The sequence below is a fragment of the Mus musculus genome, chromosome 10, assembly GCF_000001635.26.
Source record: "Mus musculus strain C57BL/6J chromosome 10, GRCm38.p6 C57BL/6J".
Lineage (NCBI taxonomy): Eukaryota > Metazoa > Chordata > Mammalia > Rodentia > Muridae > Mus > Mus musculus.
Genome location: NC_000076.6, coordinates 116,780,933 through 116,801,087, shown reverse-complemented (window position 1 = coordinate 116,801,087; position 20,155 = coordinate 116,780,933). Strand labels below are relative to the sequence as shown.

At 45.9% G+C, this 20,155-nt stretch overlaps 1 protein-coding gene across 1 annotated transcript in view; it reads left to right on the top strand.

Moving 5' to 3' along the window:
• Myrfl (myelin regulatory factor-like) overlaps window positions 1-20,155 on the top strand; it is a 120,335-nt gene that overhangs the window by 95,792 nt on the left and 4,388 nt on the right. Inside the window, exons 16-21 of the mRNA NM_001033333.3 lie at window positions 2,419-2,504; window positions 4,954-5,028; window positions 5,314-5,366; window positions 5,466-5,648; window positions 17,852-17,914; window positions 19,052-19,139. Of these exons, the coding sequence (NP_001028505.1) occupies window positions 2,419-2,504; window positions 4,954-5,028; window positions 5,314-5,366; window positions 5,466-5,648; window positions 17,852-17,914; window positions 19,052-19,139 (548 nt within the window). The remainder of the gene's footprint in view (window positions 1-2,418; window positions 2,505-4,953; window positions 5,029-5,313; window positions 5,367-5,465; window positions 5,649-17,851; window positions 17,915-19,051; window positions 19,140-20,155) is intronic.

Below are 20,155 nucleotides of genomic sequence, written 5' to 3'. Positions count from 1 at the left end.
GCACACACATGCACATACACATACATGCACACACATACATGCACACACATGCACATACACATACATGCACATACATACATGCACACACATGCACATACAAGTCTTGAAGCCAGAGTTTGAGTGCAAACTTGCCAGCTTTGTAGTCTGCAGTTTTAAACCTTGTGCTCTGTGACCTACTTGTTCTGTATGTAAAAAAGGAGGAACTATCAGGCAACTGAGGTATTATGCAAAATGTCTTTATGGCTTATCAATGAATACATGAGCATGTATGTGTGAGAAACTTGGCCTCCCTCTGCCTTCTTCTTCTGTCTCCAAGTGTGGATTGGATGGTCATCTTCCTCTAAGCATTGCTGACTGTGAGGATGCTATATGTTGGCATTCGTGAAGCATCTACTCAGAATGCCTGGACACAGCAAATGCTGGGCACACACTCGTGATTGCGGTTTTTTAAGCTTTATTTATTATGTAAACAATGGTTTGCCTGCATGTATGTATGCATGTATGCCAGAAGATGGCACCATCTCGTTACAGATAGTTATGAGCCACTATGTGGTTGCTGGGAATGGAACCCAGGACCTCTTAACCACTGAGCTGTCTCTTCAGCCCACACTCATGATTGTTAATGTTTCAAACCCACCATCTTTGTGGTTCCCATGGTGTGTGGCAGAAATGGTCCAGGGATTTTGATAAGGTACAAGCAATGACGCTCTGGTCACCCCTGTGCTGTCCCAGTAGCACTCTCTGTTTCTGTGACATTGACTTCCCTTGCCTGTCACTAGGTGACCTTTGCTTCTAGAGGCCTCCTAGGGTCACTGGGTGCACCTAGGCTAAGTGGTGACTGCCCATGATCACCATGCTACTGGGGACAGCTAACAGACCTCCAGGTGCTAAGGAACATGGGTAGGGATGGCACAGCTCTTCCTGCTGGACAAGACACATTCTGGAGGGAGTTGAGGCCACCTCGGTGTAGTGCTGATACAATCAATAGGACCACCCTTACTCTTCTCTACTTCACTCAGGCATCCTCAGGACACTCCCAGCGAGGTGTAGGAAGGGTGCCGCTCACGGATTGTGACTTCCAGACTTGCTTCCAATGGCATCATGGAAGAACACTTTGTTCTAATAGCCTCCAGGCTTGTGAGCTTTTTAAAAAGTCTAAGGTTCAACACTTCCCTTTTACACTGGAGAGCATGTTTCTTAACCAGATAACAAGTCCAAGAAGTAACTAAAGCTATTTCTTAGTTGTTCTCATTCCTGTAGACCCTTTGGTCAAAATCATGATTGTTAAGCTCCGTCCTACAGTTACCTGACAACAGCCAGGTGTGCCCGACTCACTATAAAAGGGGCTGCTTGCCCCCTCCTCTCTCTCTTGGTCTCTTGCCTTCTTCCTCCCACTCTGTCCTCTCACCCCTTTCCCCTCTCTCCCTATTCCCCTCCCCCCTTCATGTGCTCATGGCTGGCCTCTACTTCTCTTCTCTTCTCTTCTCTTCTCTTCTCTTCTCTTCTCTTCTCTTCTCTTCTCTTCTCTTCTCTTCTCTTCCCTCTCTCTGATTTCCTGTCTCTACTCTCTCAACTCTTCTCCCCATGTCCTGAATAAACTCTTTTCTATTCTATTGTATGTATGTGTGTATACATATATATATATACACACATGACTGGTGACTGTTATATTTGTGGCTGTTACCTCAGGGGGAAGGGATGCCTCACCATGGGCCTGCAGAGGCACCCCCTTCGCCCATACCTGACTACACCTCCACCAAACATATTACTTCTCTCCTTATCTTTTTATAATATACAATTCCACTCTATAGTGTGAGAAGGAAGGAAACACAGCACTCCCTGTTACTTCTTTCCCGTTCCCCATGTGCCAGCTTTTATGTATCTGCTCTAACATGTGTGTCATTACCTTCCTAGAGACAGTACTTACTGATTTTTATATCCTCTATGGTTGTGAATAGCATCAATGAGTAAATATCCACTTAATGGCTGGAAGAATAAAGATGACAAGGGCCCAGAGCTGTCTTCATTCATAGGTGGGGGGATGGGACCCCATGCACTGTAAGGTCTGCATGAAAGGATTCTTTCATATGGCTTCCCCAACATCCTCCTGTGGGGATTTATTCCTTCCTATCTGGAGGAACTTGGATCTCTCCAAGTCTATTAGGAGGCTGGTGTCTGGCCTTCTTTCATAAAAAACCAAGATTGTCTGGCGGGCACCAGGGAAAGGACTGGCCATTGTAGCCTGCAGCATGACGCAGAGGCTCTGAAGGAGATTGTCCTGTTCAGAGAAGCAAGGGTAAACTGAGGCAAGTAAGAAGCAGTCCCTGGCCTCGGGAGGCAGCAGAGATCCCTGCTGCTCAGGTCTCCAGGCACCACAGCTGCTGTGCTGATCTGTCCCTCTTCATGAACCTCTCACAGGTCTCATTCTCAGGAAGGAAGCAGTCGTGTCCTAACTGGGTTTTCCAGACCTTGGTTGTAGTGCTGATTGCCGTGATGGCATTTTGGTAAGAGCAACTTCAGTGCTGTGCTGGCTCCTTCTGTCTTCCGTGTCTTTCTGAGCTTCTCTTTGCTTTGAAGACAAGGAGGTTTTGAAATCGGGCACTAACCTTGGATAGCTTAAGGAGGAGGGAGCCCTTTTGAAATTCATAACTTGAAGAAAAGATTACCGGTTTATGTACTTTGATTTCTTTTCAATTGTGATTTAACAGACGTACGTGTGTGTGTGTGTGTGTGTGTGTGTGTGTGTGTGATATTTGTCTTATCTTTGCACATAGTTTTCTCAGGTTCTTTGTTTTCCTTTCTGTCTACTTGGGAGAGAGGGGTGAGGATGACATCTGGTAAAGTCACTGCTGCCTGGCCACTGACATCTGTCAGCACATTTTGCCTTCTTCACTGAAAGCCTTGCATTAAGAGACACCAGGAACTGTGGGAACATGTTGATGCAATGAAACCAAAGCCCTGACTAAGAGAGAAACCGTGAAAATAAGCAAGGGAGCCTGTGGTTGCTGTGCCTCTGCATGGAGGTGGGAGGTAGGGGAGGGGGAGGAAGAAATAAGGGTGGCTGCAGGGTGGGAATCAGGAGAGACTGGGCACAGAGTGGAAAAAAGTGGGAGAGAGTGAAAGGGGAAGGAGTAGAAGTGGTTGTGGAGGGGGGAGTGGAGAGGAGGGAGTAGAGAAGAGATTGAGGGAGAGTGGGGAGGAGGGGAGAAAGTGGAGGAGGGAGTGGGGAAGGGAGTAGAAGATGGAGTTGGAGAGAAAGTGGAGGAGGGAGTGGGGAAGGGAGTAGAAGATGGAGTGGGAGAGAAAGTGGAGGGGGGAGAGAGGAGAGAGTGGGGAGGAGGGAGAAGGGGAGAAAGTGGAGGAGAGAGTGGGGAAGGGAGTGGAAGATGGAGTGGGAGAGAAAGTGGAGGAGGGAGAGGGGACGGAATGGAGGAGGGAGGGGGGAGAGAGTGGAGGAGAGAGTGGGGAGGAGGGAGTGGGGGAGGGAGAGGGGAGAGATTGGAAGAGGGGAAAGGGAGGGGAAAGTGGGGAGAGAGTGGAGGAGAGGGAGTAGGGGCAAGAGTAGGAGGAAGAGTGGAGGAGGGAGAGGGGGAATATGCCAGGAGATTCTATACCATGACCCTCTGTATTTTTTTCTCATCCTTCTAAGAACTTGTCTTCTGCTAGGCTCCCCAGCCAGGGAGAGGGCAAGTACCTACTTTTAGCAGACATACTTCATGTGCTCCAGAGATATCACCCCGGCTTGTGTGTGAGGAGGTGAGAGGGAGTCTAGTTCTGAGTGAAGACACTGTGTTTAAAGTCTGGTTATCAGATCTTCTGAGCCCAGTGCTGAGCGCCAGGACCACAAACGGGTGGTAATAAACCTAGTCCTGGTCTCTGTTGTACCTGAGAAGAGTGAACACCAGTTTGCCACTGGAGAGAGCGTATGTCTATTTCATCCTATACACCAGAAGCCCTCTGACATGCGCATTGAGGCAGATGTCAAACAGGAATTGGGGAAAGGTTTTATAATTCATAGTGGAGGGGACAGAGAGCGGGAGGCACAGGAAAAGCAAGGGACACTGGTCCACAGTGATCAGCTGCCAGGGTGAAACTAAAGGCTGTGTCTGACACATCTTTAAATTTAGTACCACTTTTCCAGAAAGAACTGAGTCTGTTGGGCAGCCAGCAGCTGGCTCTCAGAACTCTCTTGTGGAATTCCCTTGTGGCACATCTCTTTGTCTTTAGGACTCTACCTTCTTCCTGGGAGAACAAAGTACTGAGGAATTCAGTTTAGAAAGCAAGGTGTGAAATGAGGCTGACAAATGGGGCAAGTCAGGTGGCCTTATTTCCAGCAAACTTCTGGGTGACTCATATGAGAGTCTAACAGCTCTGTGCAAAGAGGAAGGCAGGCACACAGGTTCAGATAGCCTAAGCACTGCTGGGATTTTGTTATTCTGTAGTCACATCATGTGCATGCTTTGTTGCACTGCCTTTCTTCCTTCTCTCTAGCTGATACATTGTACCCTGAGAGATCCTGCAGCTGACCAAAGGCTTTGCAGTCCCTGCCCAATCTCAGCCTCCTTTTATCTCCCAGCTTAACAGCATGGATGAACGCCATTGAAAGTCACCAGCAGGAAGCAAGGTTCATCCTTGCTCTTTCCTGCCCCGCCTCCAGCTGTTGACAGGCTTCCTCAGTTGACATCTTGTCAGGGCCAGGGGTTGGCCCTGTGAAGGGCTCCTTCAGCAAGGAGTACCCTCTGAGCCTTCAAACTCTGGGGAGTCCAGGGCTCTTTATCCTGGGCAGAAAAACCTAACTGGGCTGTTTCCAAGGTGTTTCTGCCAGCTCCAGCTGCCTCTCTCTCCCTTCCTCCCGTATGTGTGGCCTGTGAGAACATCTTTAGCCAGCTGGCAGCTCGACTGAGATAGATGTAGAAACAAACCTACCGCATAATGTTTTCCCCCCTTTAACAGTGCCTTGACAATAGTTGCCCTCTACATACTTAGCTTAAAGGATCAAGACCGGCGCTCCCCAAATCTCCCTCTAAGGTAAGAGATCTTGTATTCCTTTGAGAGAAGGACTTTATATATATATATATATATATATATATATATATATATATATATATATATTCTTCTCTATGTGTATGTGGGCGCCTGAGGAGGCCAGAAGAGGGCCCTGGATCCCCTGGAGTTGGAGTTGCATGCTGACTGAATTCCCTAACTTGAGGGCTGGGAATCGAACCTGGGTCTTCTGCAAGAACAGCAAGTGTTCCTAATCTCTGAGCCATGTCTGCATCCCTGAGGGCCCCTAACCATTTTGTACCCTTCCAGCAATATGACAAGCTCTCCAGAGCCAGCTCTGTCCTCCACAGCTCCTACCTCAGGTACAGTCTTCCTGCTCCCAGTGACAAACCCAACCCATTCTCCCTTGCCACGTGGCTGTGCCAGCACTTTGAGTGACCCTCCTGCTCTATGCCTTACAGCTCCCCATACAACCCCGGAGACCACACAGACCTCCCTGCAAGTGCCCGAAATCACTTTCTGTGAGATCCTGCCGTGTCAGGAAACTTATTGCTGTCCTGTGTGGGGACCAAGAATATTGTTTTCAAGTCCTGCACAAAGACAACTGGAAGCAGAGAGAGAGATCCATCAGAGACAATGGGCAGGTAAATGGTGTTCAGAGAGAAACAAGCAGCCCTCTGGACCCGAGGTTCCCCCTGGTTGATATTTACGTGGATGGTTTGTGAATGGAGCTAGGCAGTGGCTCTGCTGCTTGGCACAGCAAAATCGTTAAAAACATAGGCACGTGGACTGCCAACCACCTGAACAGTGAGTTTCGTCCCCAGGGAGGAAATGTGGGTATTATTTGTAATCAGAAAATTTTCATTGGTCCACCAACAAAGACGGTGAGGTCATCGGTCATGTACACATGGGTTGGGGGTTTGTTTGTTTTTTTGCACTTGTGGGATGTGTGTGTGTGTGTGTGTGTGTGTGTGTTGTGTCTCACTTAGAACTTAAATGATGTAGTGTTGGTGTAGTGTCTGGACTTTCTACACTAATTTGGGAAAGATACAGGAAATGTTGAGAAACAAAGGAAGGAAGGAAAGAGGGAGGAAAGGGGGAGAAAAAAGGTGATAAGGGAGGAGATAAGGAAGGAAGGGAGGGAGGGAGGGAGGGAGGGAGGAAGGAACTTTGGAAACCCTAACTTGACAAGTCAGTCAGTGAAAACCACCAGCTTGGCGTTCCATTTTCAGAAGCTTTTTTTCCTTGTACACACCACTATTGGTTTTGTTCGTTTATTTGGTATGTGCGTGTGGTCTATGCGCAAATGCATGTGAGTGTACCTGTTCCTGTGTGGATGTGTGGAGGCAGCCTTATTTTTTGATAGAGTCTCTCACTGAAGGAAGAGCTCACTGACTGACTAGATTGGCTAGCAGGCAAGCTCTCGGAATTTGTACACCTCTGCACACGTTTCTCCTGTCCCCTCCCTACCCCAGTACTGGGGCATGCTGCTGTGCCTGGCTTTTTACACGGGTGCTGGAGATCTGAACTCTGGTCTTTCTGCTTACAGACAGACGCTTTATCAACTGAACTACCTCACTAGGACCTTTTATTTTTTTAATGTTAAAAAAAAAAAAGTTTTTAGAAATTTGGTCAAGGGCTCCAAGTGGAATTATCTCTGTAAGATCAAATGCATTTCTTCCAAATGGATTCTAGGTTACTGTTTTAGAAATGTCATTCTGTTTCCACACAGTAACAAGTGTCCAGGATAGCATTAGTAATAACAGCTGCACCAGCAGTATGTACTAGTGTGGTTTTACCAGGATGTTGCTGGAGTAACAACTCTTAAATGATGGGGATGTAGGATGGCAATCATTTACTTCTGATTGCACATCAAATGTGGATGAAAACAGGGCTCTGGCTGGCCACGTTCAGGACCCAGCTGGTGGTGATCCTGTGTCCCGGTGTTTCCATAATAACTGTAGTCACAGTAAGGGAACAAATCACATCGTGCCCTGCCTCCTAAAACTCCCTTCTCAATAGGACATATGTCACTTCTGCTTATACACTAGGACATATGTCACTTCTGCTTACACTCTTTGGCCAAAGCAAGTCATATAGCTCATATCTGGTTCAAAATGGTTGGAAGGAATATAAATCTATCATGTGCCTCAAAAAATAAATAACTAAAAGTACTACTATTTTGTGGGTTAAATGGTGTCCCATGTCCACTCTGCCACAGAGCTAGGGTCACTTGTGGCAGGACGAGGGAGTTTTGACTGCGCTTTTTAGATGAAGGCCTGCTCCATTGCTCCCTAAGGTGGATCCTGAAGAGAAGAGACAGTTTATGGTTTTAAGACATTTATTATCGTGGTAGGAACTTGATGAGCAAAAGCCATACCCCACTTTCTCAGGGCGGGCCTGAGGTTAAATACCTTTTGCAGGGAGGAGTGTCCGGGAAGGAGAGCTTAATCCGCTAAGCCTTTCAGGCCTTTAGGAGCCTCATTAAAATGGAGATCTGTCCTGAGTCTAGTGGTCTGTGATTACATCCTGTACCTGCACAGGGATTTGGGGCGTTGCCCTTCCGTGACTGATGGCGTCAGGAGCCTGATGTCCAGGAGTGTGGCAAAACACCTACCATCCCTTGCTGGGTTTCCTAGCTCAACCAGAAACCAGGCTGCCTTTAACGGTCCTACACTATTTATAAGCAGCTTGGCATACAGAATGTGATCAGTGGGCAGAGCCTTGGGGTGATCATGGACCCTCCTTCGCTTTGGATATTGCTTCATATCCTGACCTTGGATTGACACGTTTACAAATCACATCACTGTGTATCATGAGATGTTACTCCGTACGTGACATTGTAATAGTTGTGACATGAGCAAGTCATTTACTTCTCGCAGGACTAGCATTAGGCCCTGGAGTTACACTCTTTTTTTTTTTTTTTTCCCCAGTGTGGAAGCTTTGGCACAAAGTGTTCCCCTCTATCTCTAAGAGATTTGTGGGGTTTTTGTTGTTGTTGTTGTTGTTGTTGTTGTTTTTTTCCTCATAAGAACAACGTTGGGTTGGATTTGGGAATGGCTGTATCATTCCAGAGTGGATAGGAAGCTTCTGTCTGAAGAAAGGGTTTGTTTCAGCCATTTTGTTTTCAATACATCGTTTTCTATTTATCATTGTATATGTGCGTCTGTGTCTATATATGTGCATATTTGTGTGTCTACTGTGGCTTACATAGCAGAAGACATCAACCTGGGGTGACAGTTCTTGCTTTCCACCTTGGGATGGAGTCTCTTGCTGGTTGCTGCTGCGCATGACAGGCCACATGGTCTGTAAGCTTCTAGGGATTCTCTTATGTCCATCTCCCATGTCACTGTATGAGTACTAGAATTACAGCCATGTGCTCCAGCCTTAGATGGGTGCTGGAGAATCAAATTCAGGTTGTCACACTTGACCAGGGAACACTTTACATCCACTAAGCCATCGGTCTCACCAGATCTCAGCCCCGAGGCCAGAGAGATGGCTCAGCAATGAGCAATGTTACTGCTCTCAAAGGAGACCCAAGTTTGATCTCCAGCACCCACATCAGGTGGCTCACAACCACCTGTAACTCCAGTTTCAGGGGCTCTGAAGTTCTCTGGCCTCAGCAGGCACCAGCATGTGGTGCCTTAATAAATGTGCACTTAAGTAAAAATAAATTAAAAAAAAAAAGAGGGTAAAAGAAAAAAAAAAAGAACAAAAGGATGAAGAAACTAATACCACCACAAAACCCCTAAAACCTTCATTTCTTGCAAAAGGATGTGGAAGTTCGTGGTTGGTCAAGCATTTTCTGATCTTGGCTGTCCCCACTGGAGACACTTGGTGTCCTTCTTTGACATCCTGCCTATATGAGATGTATCAATAACAATGAGTTCTAAAGAGGGGAGGTCAGAGCTTCATTCTTGGGGCTTTGTTGGGTCAGTAAGAACCAGTCCTCTGTATAAGAGAACATTAGGAAGACTGGCTCTGAGCCAACTGGATAGGTCATGGCTCCCCTCAGCTCCCTGGCAGTGAGTGTCCGCTCATCCTGTGTTTCCATATCTGTGGATCGTCAGAGAAGCCACACCAGTGACATCTTGCCTTTTTGATCCTGGGAATACACAGCATACTTTCAGAATGAATTTACTGTGAGGAGCATAAAGAACGAATGCAACTATAAATCCACTTGAGCTTCTAGAAGAAATTTTTTAATATTAATCCAATTATTTAAAAAATACTAGAAATCCACAGGAAGACACTTCCCACCCAAGGATCTGGACAGTACCATAGAGCCGTTCATGCAATTTCTCAGGGTTTCAAAGCTTTAAATCAGAAGAGACCCATTTGCCAACTGAATCATGGTCAAGTTAGACTTGGAATCTGGGCCCCTACTTCCATGACTTCAGTTCCTCCCGGTCTGACGTTTGCTTTCATTTATTTGGACATAGGGTGTTCACACACATGAGCCTACCTCTAAAAGATTCAGATAGTAACCACTCGGAGCATCTAGAAAGCCTCTCCCATCCCCCAACCCCCCCAACCCTGTCCTCATCAAGCCTACCTATAGCCATCAGGATGATCCCTGATACGGGGTCTTTCCCAGGATGGAGGAGGGCTGTTCCCTTTTTGCTGATGTAGCCCCCACTCCAATCTAGAATAGTGGTCCTCAAACCTGTGGGTAGTGACCCCAAACCCTTTTACAGGTCACCTAAGACCATCAGAAAACAGATATTTACATTATGACTCATACCAGTAGCAAAATTACAGTTATGGACTAGCAACAAAAACACTTTATGGTGGGAGGTCACCACAGCATAATACATAATACATACAGTTCCATATTAAAGGGTTGCAACATTAGGAAGGCTGATGACATCTGCTCTAGGATGATGTACAGCCTCAGGGCTCCTAACACAGAGAAGAGCATGTTGGGTAACTATGCTTTGCAGCCAGGCGTTTCTGAGACATGAAGAACAATTAAAAATTAAGGAATAAAACCAAAAAAAAAAAAATCAAGGAATTAAGAAAATAGGAGAGCCATCAGTGGGGTGCACAGTAATATCTGGCAATTTCCTCAGCCCCTGAGGACACTCATGAAACTCCTCCCTGAGGAGTCAGACTACAGTAAATGAAGTGAAGGAAAATCTGTATTGTTGTAACATGCTACGCTCAAGTCATGACTTTTCTTTTAGGTCTAAGTTGATTGCCTAAGTCTTTGTAACGTGTCTTTCAGAAAAGTCATCTACCCACCCCCAGCCCCGCTTCTGTTTCCCTATTCCTTAACAAAACATTTCAGAAAAATAGATCAGGGAGTGGAAAGTATTTTGGAAACCATGAAGATTGAAGTAGCGTAGGAGAGCTTTAAATATCATAAAACAAAGGGCCTATTGGGAAAACATCTCTGGAGTTCTACAGAGTGTAGCAAGCTGGTGAATCGAGAGAGAGAGGGGGGGGATTTGGAATCCATGCCCTCTTTGTTTTAAATATAAGAACTTTTAGGAGAATAAATGCCCCAAAGAGAGTGGTCCCCTGTGCTAAAAGTCTCAGCCATGATGGGCAGGGTACATCGACCTCTTGGTATAGACCTGTTCTGACCACAGAGTGAGAAGGGTATCCCAGACTCTGTGTTGGAGTTCACTCTTCAGCCGTTTCACATGTCTTATACCTCCCATCTTCCACCGCCATGCAATATGCTCCGGTTGTATATCAGTTTAAATCTCTGCACGCTGATTTTTAATTTAGTTGGTTGGGAAGTCTCCTCCACCAGCTGTGAAATGCACCCTGAGCTTTTTAGTGAAAATCGCTTGCTCTGTACCGCAAGCTTGTCGTCAGAGTTGCTGGAAGGGTATTTACAGAATGACGGCTTCGCCCATCCGACACAGCGGGACTTAGGGGTTTCTAGTAACCAGCTTTTCAGAATTGAAGAGTCTTGCTTCCTAGAAGCGACAAGTTAGGGGCACGTTGTACAGAATTTAAAATTTATTTTTTGCCATTGGAAAAAATATTTTCATGATTTTAACCTATAAGCTTATCCCTTATCAACCTCGCCTAAATTTTTTTAACTTCATCATTATCGGGTGAGAGTGTATGGGTGTGCATGGTGTGTGTGTGTGTGTGTGTGTGCATGTGCATGCTCATGCACACGTATGATGCCATAGATGCGTGTAGAGGTGAGAGGACAACGTTATAGAGTCAGGTTCCTTTTCTCCTTTATGTGGGCTCTGGGGATGAACGTCCAGGTCACCAGGCTTATGCGGCAGGCAGCTTTACCCACTGAGTCATCTTTCTGGCCTTCAACCTCACCTTCGAAAAATATTTATTTTATTGTTTTGTGTGTTTATGTGTCTGTGTGTGTGTGTGTGTGTGTGTGTGTGTGTGTGTGCCTTTCTCTCTTTCGAGATCTGTGTGTGTGTCTCTGTCTGTATGTATGTATGTATCTGGTCTGTGTCTGTGTCTGTGTCTATATCTGGTCTGTGTGTGTGTCTGTGTCTGTGTCTGTGTCTCTGTGTCTGTGTCTCTGTGTCTGTGTCTGTGTCTGTGTCTGTGTCTGTGTGTCTATCTGGTCTGTGTCTGTGTCTGTGTCTGTGTCTGTGTCTGTGTCTGTGTCTGTGTGTCTATCTGGTCTGTGTCTGTGTCTAGTCTGTGGTCTGCATCTGGTCTGTATCTGTGCATACAGAGTCTCTATAAGTATATATGTATACTTTGTATACATAAATCCAAATGCCTATGGCAGCCAGTAGAGGGCACTGTATCCCTTGGAGCTGGAGTTACAGGTGGTTGTGGGCTGCCCAACACAGATGCTATGAGCCACACTTGGATCCTCTTCAAGAAGAGTAATACAAGCTCTTAACTGCAGAGCTCTAGCCTCACTTTGAAATTACTGCTTTAAAAAATGCTTCATCAGGGCATGGTGGCACATACCCAGAATCCCTGAAGTTAGAAAGATTAGCAGTTCTGTGCTGATGGCAGTTCTGTAGGAGACCTTGTCTCAACACACACACACACACACACACACACACACACACACACACGCACACACACGCACACACACACATGCACACACACACGCACACACACACACACACATGCACACGCGCACGTGCACACGCACACGCGCGCACACACACACACACACACATGAACACATGAGTAAGAACAATGTCTCAACACACACACACACACACACACGCACACGCACACACACACACGAACACACGAGTAAGAACAATGTCTCCCAAGGCAATCTAACTTATTTCTGGGGTTCTCTTTCTTCAAGAACCTATAAACACAGTTCTCTGGTGTGGAAGTGAGCCTGTAGTGTTCTTGCCAGAATCTACAGTAAACTCCTTCCCTTGCAAGCTCAGCAAGGGAGCAGGACACAAGGCAGGGGACAAACAGCACAGAGAGGTTCCAGTTTCTACATCTCTTTAGGCCTCATTCATTTGCCTGTGAACCTGCAGCCATCTGTGGAAGCATTCTTAAGTGGATCTATGAACAGCAGACAAGCACCTCAAAGTTATGTTGGAACAGCTTGAGTCTAAGAAATCTGGAAGCCCTGGGGAAAGCATAAGTATTTATGTACTAAAGAAAATGAATATTCAGTTTTCTAGAAATTTCTCATATCTCAAGAGCCAATAATGGAATGCATCATTTTGGGCTGTGTATTCAGACACTGTGCACAACATCCTCACTCCTGTGTGCTCAGACACCTGTGTGCAGCAGCATCCTCACTCCTGTGTGCTCACACATTTGTGCACAACATCCTCACTCCTGTGTGCTCACACACCTGTGTGCAGCATGCTCACTCCTGTGTACTCAGACACTTGTGTGCAGCATCCTCACTCCTGTGTGCTCACACACTTGTGTGCAGCATCCTCACTCCTGTGTGCTCACACACTTGTGTACAGCATCCTCACTCCTCTGTGCTCAGACACCTGTGTGCAGCATGCTCACTCCTGTGTACTCACACACTTGTGTACAGCATGCTCATTCCTGTGTGCTCAAACACCTGTGCACAGCATCCTCACTCCTTTGTATTCACACACTTGTCCGCAGCATCCTCACTCCTGTGTGCAGCATTCTCACTCCTGTGTGCTCACACACTTGTGTACAGCATCCTCACTCCTGTGTGCTCACACACTTGTGTACAGCATCCTCACTCCTGTGTGCTCACACACTTGTGTACAACATCCTCACTCCTGTGTGCTCACATACTTCTGTGCAGCATCCTTACCCTTGTGTGCTCACACACTTGTGTACAGCATCCTCACGCCTGTGTGCTCACACACTTGTGTACAGCATCCTCACTCCTGTGTGTTCACACACATGTGTGCAACATCCTCACTCCTGTGTGCTCACACACTTCTGTGCAGCATCCTTACCCCTGTGTGCTCAGACACTTGTGTGCAACATCCTCACTCCTGTGTCCTTAGAAACACAGCTTCTCAAATCTGTTTTCAGCATCCTTCAAGTTCTATCCTGGGAATTTTCCTCTGAGTAACTGGAAGATACTTATGGGTTAAACAACCAGCTTTTCTTTTGAATTTCTTCCTCTTTTCCTTCTATTCTTCTGCAAATATTTGCAGAATATCACAGGAAGCCCGCTCTGCCTGTCCTCTGAACCACAAACATAGTTCATTTTGAAGGTATTCACAGTCCGGGGAGCCATGTGCTGGCAAGCCCTTCCACCTAGTGTACGATCAGCAAAAGAGGAGAGAGCATTCAAGCAAGATTGTCCCCAGGTTTTGTACCCGAGAGATTCTGCTTCCTTTCCTGAGACTAAATGTAAAACTTGAATGTAGACATAAATATGAAAACAAAAACAAACAAACAAAAAAAGCCAAAAACAAAAAACAAAAATCAACTCTCTGTGGCGTGTAAAAGAGTTGTTTGTGGTCTTAGACATCTGAAACCTTTGTTCCCTGGTGGTGCTCCTCTGGAGAGGCTTGGTGAGTCTGGTTCCCTTGAAGGAGGCTGGGTGTGGTTCTGTTAGAGGACACAGGTCATTGGAGGTGGGCTTTGCGAGCTCAAGGACTATTCTTTCGAGCTCACCCTCTCTGCTTTGTGCCTGGGGTTTAAGATGCGAGCTCTCAGATTGCTGTCCCAGCCACCTGCTTGCCTGCAGGCACTCTGCCCCTGCAAGAGTTACCCCCTCTGGATCCCTGAGCTGGAATAAACGACCCATCCTTCTGTGAGCTGCCTTGGTCATATATAGATATAAAATCACCGTGAGAAAATACTCATGAAAAGCAACTTACAAAGGAAGCTCTTATTTTGACCCGTGGTTTTAGAGGAGTCAGTCTATGATGGAAAGGCCTCATTATTCTGGCCTAAGAGAGGCAGGTCACCATGGCAGCAGGGATGTATTTAGAAGAGGCCATTCACCTCTTAGCAGTGAGGAGATAGGAGATAAAGAGAGGGGGCTTGCTCTCAGTCTATTGAACGGTGCCGTCTACACTCAGGGCAGGCCTTTCCCTAGCAGGTGCTGTCCCACATAAGAGCCATCTTGGAAATGACCCTACTGACACACCCACAAGTGTACTCTACCAATCACCTAGGCTACGGCTTCTTTTCTACCCAGTATCCTCTTGTCTGAGAAATTTCAAGTGACCCTAGGTATATAAACCTATTAAGTAGTCACAAATCCAGAACATTTACCGATAAATATGTGTTTCGAGAAATTCATTCAAAATAATTCTGTGATGTTCATATCATACTGATGAGTCATACGTTTATCTTAAAACCATTAGGTGGATCACAACCGCCTTTAACTCCAGTTCTGGGGGATTTGCCACCTTCCTCTGGCCATTCACACACAGGATCATACATACAAAGAAAAAAGAAAAGGAAAGAAAAGAAAGAAAAAAAAAGATTTAAGGCCGGGTATGATGGTGCACGCCTTTAATCCCAGCACTTGGGAGGCAGAGGCAGGCGAATTTCTGAGTTTGAGGTCAACCTTGTCTATAGAGTGAGTTCCAGGACAGCCAGGGCTACACAGAGAAACGGTGTCTCGAAAAAACAAATAAACAGAAAAAGTCTTTGCTTCCTTTTATGGAATGGTGTGTTTCTATAAGAGCAGAAAGCTTTGCAGTCAAGTGAAAACAAACTGTAGTCTCAAGTGTGAGCGGAGGGGGCCATGGGCACGTGAGTTGGCGTTGGGTAGCAACAAAGCATCATGGGATGTTCAGAACCAGCTCTGCAGTGGGGGAGCATGACAGAGTGACATCAAGTGAGCCTAAAACACCCACAATCCAGTAAGCATGTGATTTTCAGTTGTGCACTCAGAGCTCTTATTATTGACAAACACTTCTACAACTGTCACACTCATTTACGTGACCCCCATGAAGTCACAGTTTAAGAATCTATGGCTGATTCATTTCTCAATGGGACTGAGTTGACAGCCAAGGTTATCTGGCACACTACGAAGTGATTGCTCTCAACATCTAATTTTTAAAAGATTTACTCGGGGCTGGAGAATGGTGCAGATGTTAAGAGCACTTGTTGCACTTCCTGAGGACCCGGGTTCAGTTCCCAGCATCCAGATGTTGATGTGCAACCAGGGGATCCGTTGTCCTTTTCTCACCTCTTCAGGCACGGGCGCGCACATGGTCTACATACAGACACATGCAGGCAAACCCTCATACACATAAAGAATATAAACAACTTTTACATAATAAACAAGTTAAAATGTTTGTTGTGTACAGCCCTGACACCTGAACAGTTGCCTCTGTTGCTTTGGAAATGCCATTTTTCTACTGCAGACAGAGTGACTGCCCTGGCTTTGTCCCCACCTCAGTAATCCTGTAGCTGGCTGGGTCCCCCAACCCCTTCCTGCCTTACAGTTTAGACTCAGTTGTTTTTCTCCATGAATTTTGCTTTGTGTGATTCTAGGATGGCAGAATGGTGGTGCAGAGACTCAGTCTGGACAGCAAAGCAAGCCCTTGTACTATTCTTTATCCTTTGGGCTCGCCTGCCTTATCCCTTATTCTCTGCTACTTATCCCCTGTATTCATCTGCCAAGAAGGGACAGCCATCCTATTGGGCTGTCCTTGGGTGCTCAGAATAATATCTAATAGAAAATAATCAGTGAGAAGTTGGTATAGATATCATTATTATCCTTCACTACAAATATATATCATATATTGGATATATGATTGATATGGATATATTATATGCAATATATAACATATTATATATCATATATTGTATATGTATGGATATAGATATATCCACATCATTTAATAACCAGGAAGGAGCACCCAGTCCATTGTATAGTCCTGCTCATCTTCGGGCACCTCCAATGCTGTTTGTATGAAGACTAATATTCATTATGCCTCTGTATAGTTTGTTTCTATTTATTTTCCATCATTTTCACTCACTCTAACTATACACTTTGAGCCCTGCTATCTCATTTAATAGGATCTATTCTGTGGGAGAGAGGCCATGGAATGGTCAAGGTAGATAAAGCCAACGGGAACCATGCAGCCCTGGCTCCACACCCCACCGATACCTGGACCAAATTCCCAACTGACTATTCCCCAGCTTCTCGCCTTACTCTTCTCTGAGTTTCCAGGTTTGGTTAGAAATCAGATTCCAACATACACATGGTTGCTTCATCCTCGTTCCTGGATTCAGAGTGTCAGTTTGTAATGATTTTTTTGGTTTTACCCAGAAATAAAGGAAATCTGATCTTGGGCTTGGGCTGGGCGCAGCTGTTGCCTTCGGGGCTTGTTCTCACCCAAGTAGAACTGGCATCAAAACACATGACCAGGAAGAGTGATGACAACTCACTGAAAGGACACTTAGGCCTGTCCCCGGAGTTACGAGTCCTCTGTCACTGGCTGTATTCACACACCCACACCCTCTAATGACATGTGTCCATTGTTTAAATATTGCGTCAACCATGCCAAGAGTGACCCTGAGGGACCTGGGTCTAACAGCTTTGGTTAGCAACATTTTTGACTCAGGATCTAGATGAGAAATAAAACTACCACTAGCTTCTCATTAATCAGAGAGCAATGCTTCCCTACTACGATCCAGGCTGTCCCAGGAGCTATAGAGGGCCCAGAATGGAATAGAAATAAAACCAAATTCAAAGTTAAGGGATAACCCAGAGGTGCTACGCTTTGGGCATGAGGGCTGATGTGTATCATTGACTGAAGAGCATGTGTGTCCACACTGAAAGGGGGAAACTGTGAGCTCTGGGGACTTCTAGGATGATGGTGTGGTCTCCTCAGGCTGCCAGGACACAATCCCACGGATTGAGTGGTGTAAACTACAGACATTTGTGGGGGAGGGTGACAGTTTTGGAGGCTAGAGGTCCAAGATCTTGGTGTTAACAAATCTGGCTCCTTTGGAGGTCTTCCCTTTGCCTGTAGAAGGCCACCTTCTTGTTAAGTCCATAAATGGTATTTTCTTTGCTCCTGTGTATGTGCCCAAAGCCACCCCTGGTGTCTCCCTGTAATCTCCTGCTCTGATAAGGACAGCTGTCAGATTGGACTAGAGGTCTTCTAAACTGCCTCGAATTCTCTTGATCCCCCTCTTTAAAGGCCATATCTCCAAACAGAGAGGCATTCTGAGGAGGAAAGTATTGGGGTTTCAACATGTGTTGGGGTGTGTGTGACTTTCCTGTAACAGACGACTTCTTGGGTGAGGGCAATAATAGACTAGAGTGGGAAGAAACGGGATAGGTGTGGGTAAGTGCTACAGCGGGAGAGGGGGAGGGGGAGGGGGAGGGGGAGGGGGAGGGGGAGGGGGAGAGGGAGAGGGTGGGGATGCATTCAGCTCTCAGCTCAGTCAGCTTCCTATCATCCTGAAGGAGCCTTCCTGACTGACAGATGTTTTTATTCTTTAGAAGACAAAAGCAAATCGTTCCTGACAAGCAGTGCGCTTATCAGCCCAGACTGGGAAAGTGACTGTAAGTTGACATTTAAGTGACACTCTTTTGGATACTCTTTTTGCCCTCTGAGACTAGGCAGCTCCACAGCCTTAGGAGCATTAGTGGGGTGAGAAACAGGAACAACATGACAGTCATCCTACCTGCCACCCCGTCCTGTCACCCACCACCACCACACAGGCAGGCAGGCAGGCAGACACACACAGTTACACAAGCACACACACATAGACACACAGACACACACAGGCACACACAGACACACACAGATACACAAACATACAAATACAGAAACACAGACACACACAATACACAAACATACAAACACACAGACACATATACAGACAGACACATACAGACACATGCAGACACATATACAGACACACAGAGACACACACAGGGACCTACACAGACACAGATAGACACAGACATACACAGATATACAAACACCAAGACATACACATACATACATGTACAGATACACACACATACATACATAGATACACATACACCGATACACACAGTCACACATACACACACATCATACACATACATACATACATACATACACACATATGCATACATACATACATACATACATACACACACACACACACACATCCACTGTGGACACTTCGGTGGCCATGTCCTATAATCCTTGTCAGCCTGAGCATTAATGAGGCATTCAGGATGGTCACCTGCAGCCAGATAAGCTGTGGTTAAGTTCCAGGATTTTAAAACATCTTTGAAGTTCCTGCCTTCCTCCTTTGTTCTGACTGTATTTTTAGTTCATTTTTTATTTCCTGAAGTAGATTGTGTGTCACATCTTATGCCCCATCTCTAGTAAATTCCAATTTAGGAGGACTTCTGTAGTCCAGAAATTATTTTGGGTGTGATGGCACTGTTCCTAGGAGTCTGGATTTTTATTGACAAATTAAATTTCTTACAATTACTCATCGCCCCCAAACAAGCACAAGAGCCTGGCGCAGACGTTCCCCTCCTTTTCTCATTTGAGCATGGATGGGATGCATCTGTCCGGGACTCTCTTGGTTTACATTCTGCAGTTTGGGCTGGAGCAGGAACGCAGCACGTTCTCCCTGCACAAGAGTTTATTTCCTTTCCTCTGTTCATCTCATTGCTGTTCTTTTCTCCTTAATCCAGGGATCGACACAACCATCGCTTCCATTCAGATTGTAGAAATCCAGCAAATGATAGACCGTCGGTACTGCAGCAGAATGCTCCACTGCGGGTGGGTAAGCCTCCCAGGATGCTCTGGCTGCCTCTGGGATTTAGTCAGCATTATACTGTTGAGACCAGAATGAAAATCAAAGCTTCATGTTGAAATCCATGTGCGTTTACATCGTTCCTTAAGTAAAAGCACACTGAATACACAGAAGATGAGGGAGTCAGAAATGGTGGGTGTTAGCACAGATCAATAAGCTACAAACCCCATGGTCCTGATCTCCTACCTCCTTGTTTAATGGCTACACCCGAAGCAAAATCCTAGGGAACAGACTGTCCCCAGGGGCACACAGCAATGCTCTGAGTGGCTAGTTGAGTGAGTTGACGTTTGTGAAACAGCAAAGGGTATTATTTTAATTGCTGTGGAAGTCCAGCTCTGCTTAGTGTAGCTTTTATTCGAGGAGGCAAACAATTGCCCAGATACAACATCCATCCTCAGTGTGTGTCAACACACACACACACACACACACACACACACACACACACACACACACACAACGGCAGTGATGCATCTAGACATGGAGAACCCAACTGACTGCAGCAAGCACAAATGCAAACTGTAGACATTCAGCATGGGAAATGTTTCTTAATTTGATATGTACCTACTGGGTACCTAGAGGCGAGACGTTCCTTTCAGTTGGGGTCACACATGGGACCTATGGATTTTCAGGCTCAGGCTTTTTTTCAACCCAGTAGATTAGACTTCAAGTTGATGTTCCTACATTATAAAAACAACATATATTTCAAAATGACTTCTGATGCCTATCTTTTTTGTTTGTTTGTTTGTTTTTGTTTTTGTTTTTCGAGGCAGGGTTTCTCTGTATAGCTCTGGCTGTCCTGGAACTCAGTTTGTAGACCAGGCTGGCCTCAAACTCAGAAATCTGCCTGCCTCTGCCTCCTGAGTGCTGGGATTAAAGGCATGCGCTACCACGCCCGGCTTCTGATGCCTATCTTTATGACCACACTGAACTCTTCCATCAGCACTCAGAAGTCGATGTTATTGTCTCTACTTTGCAGTTCTGT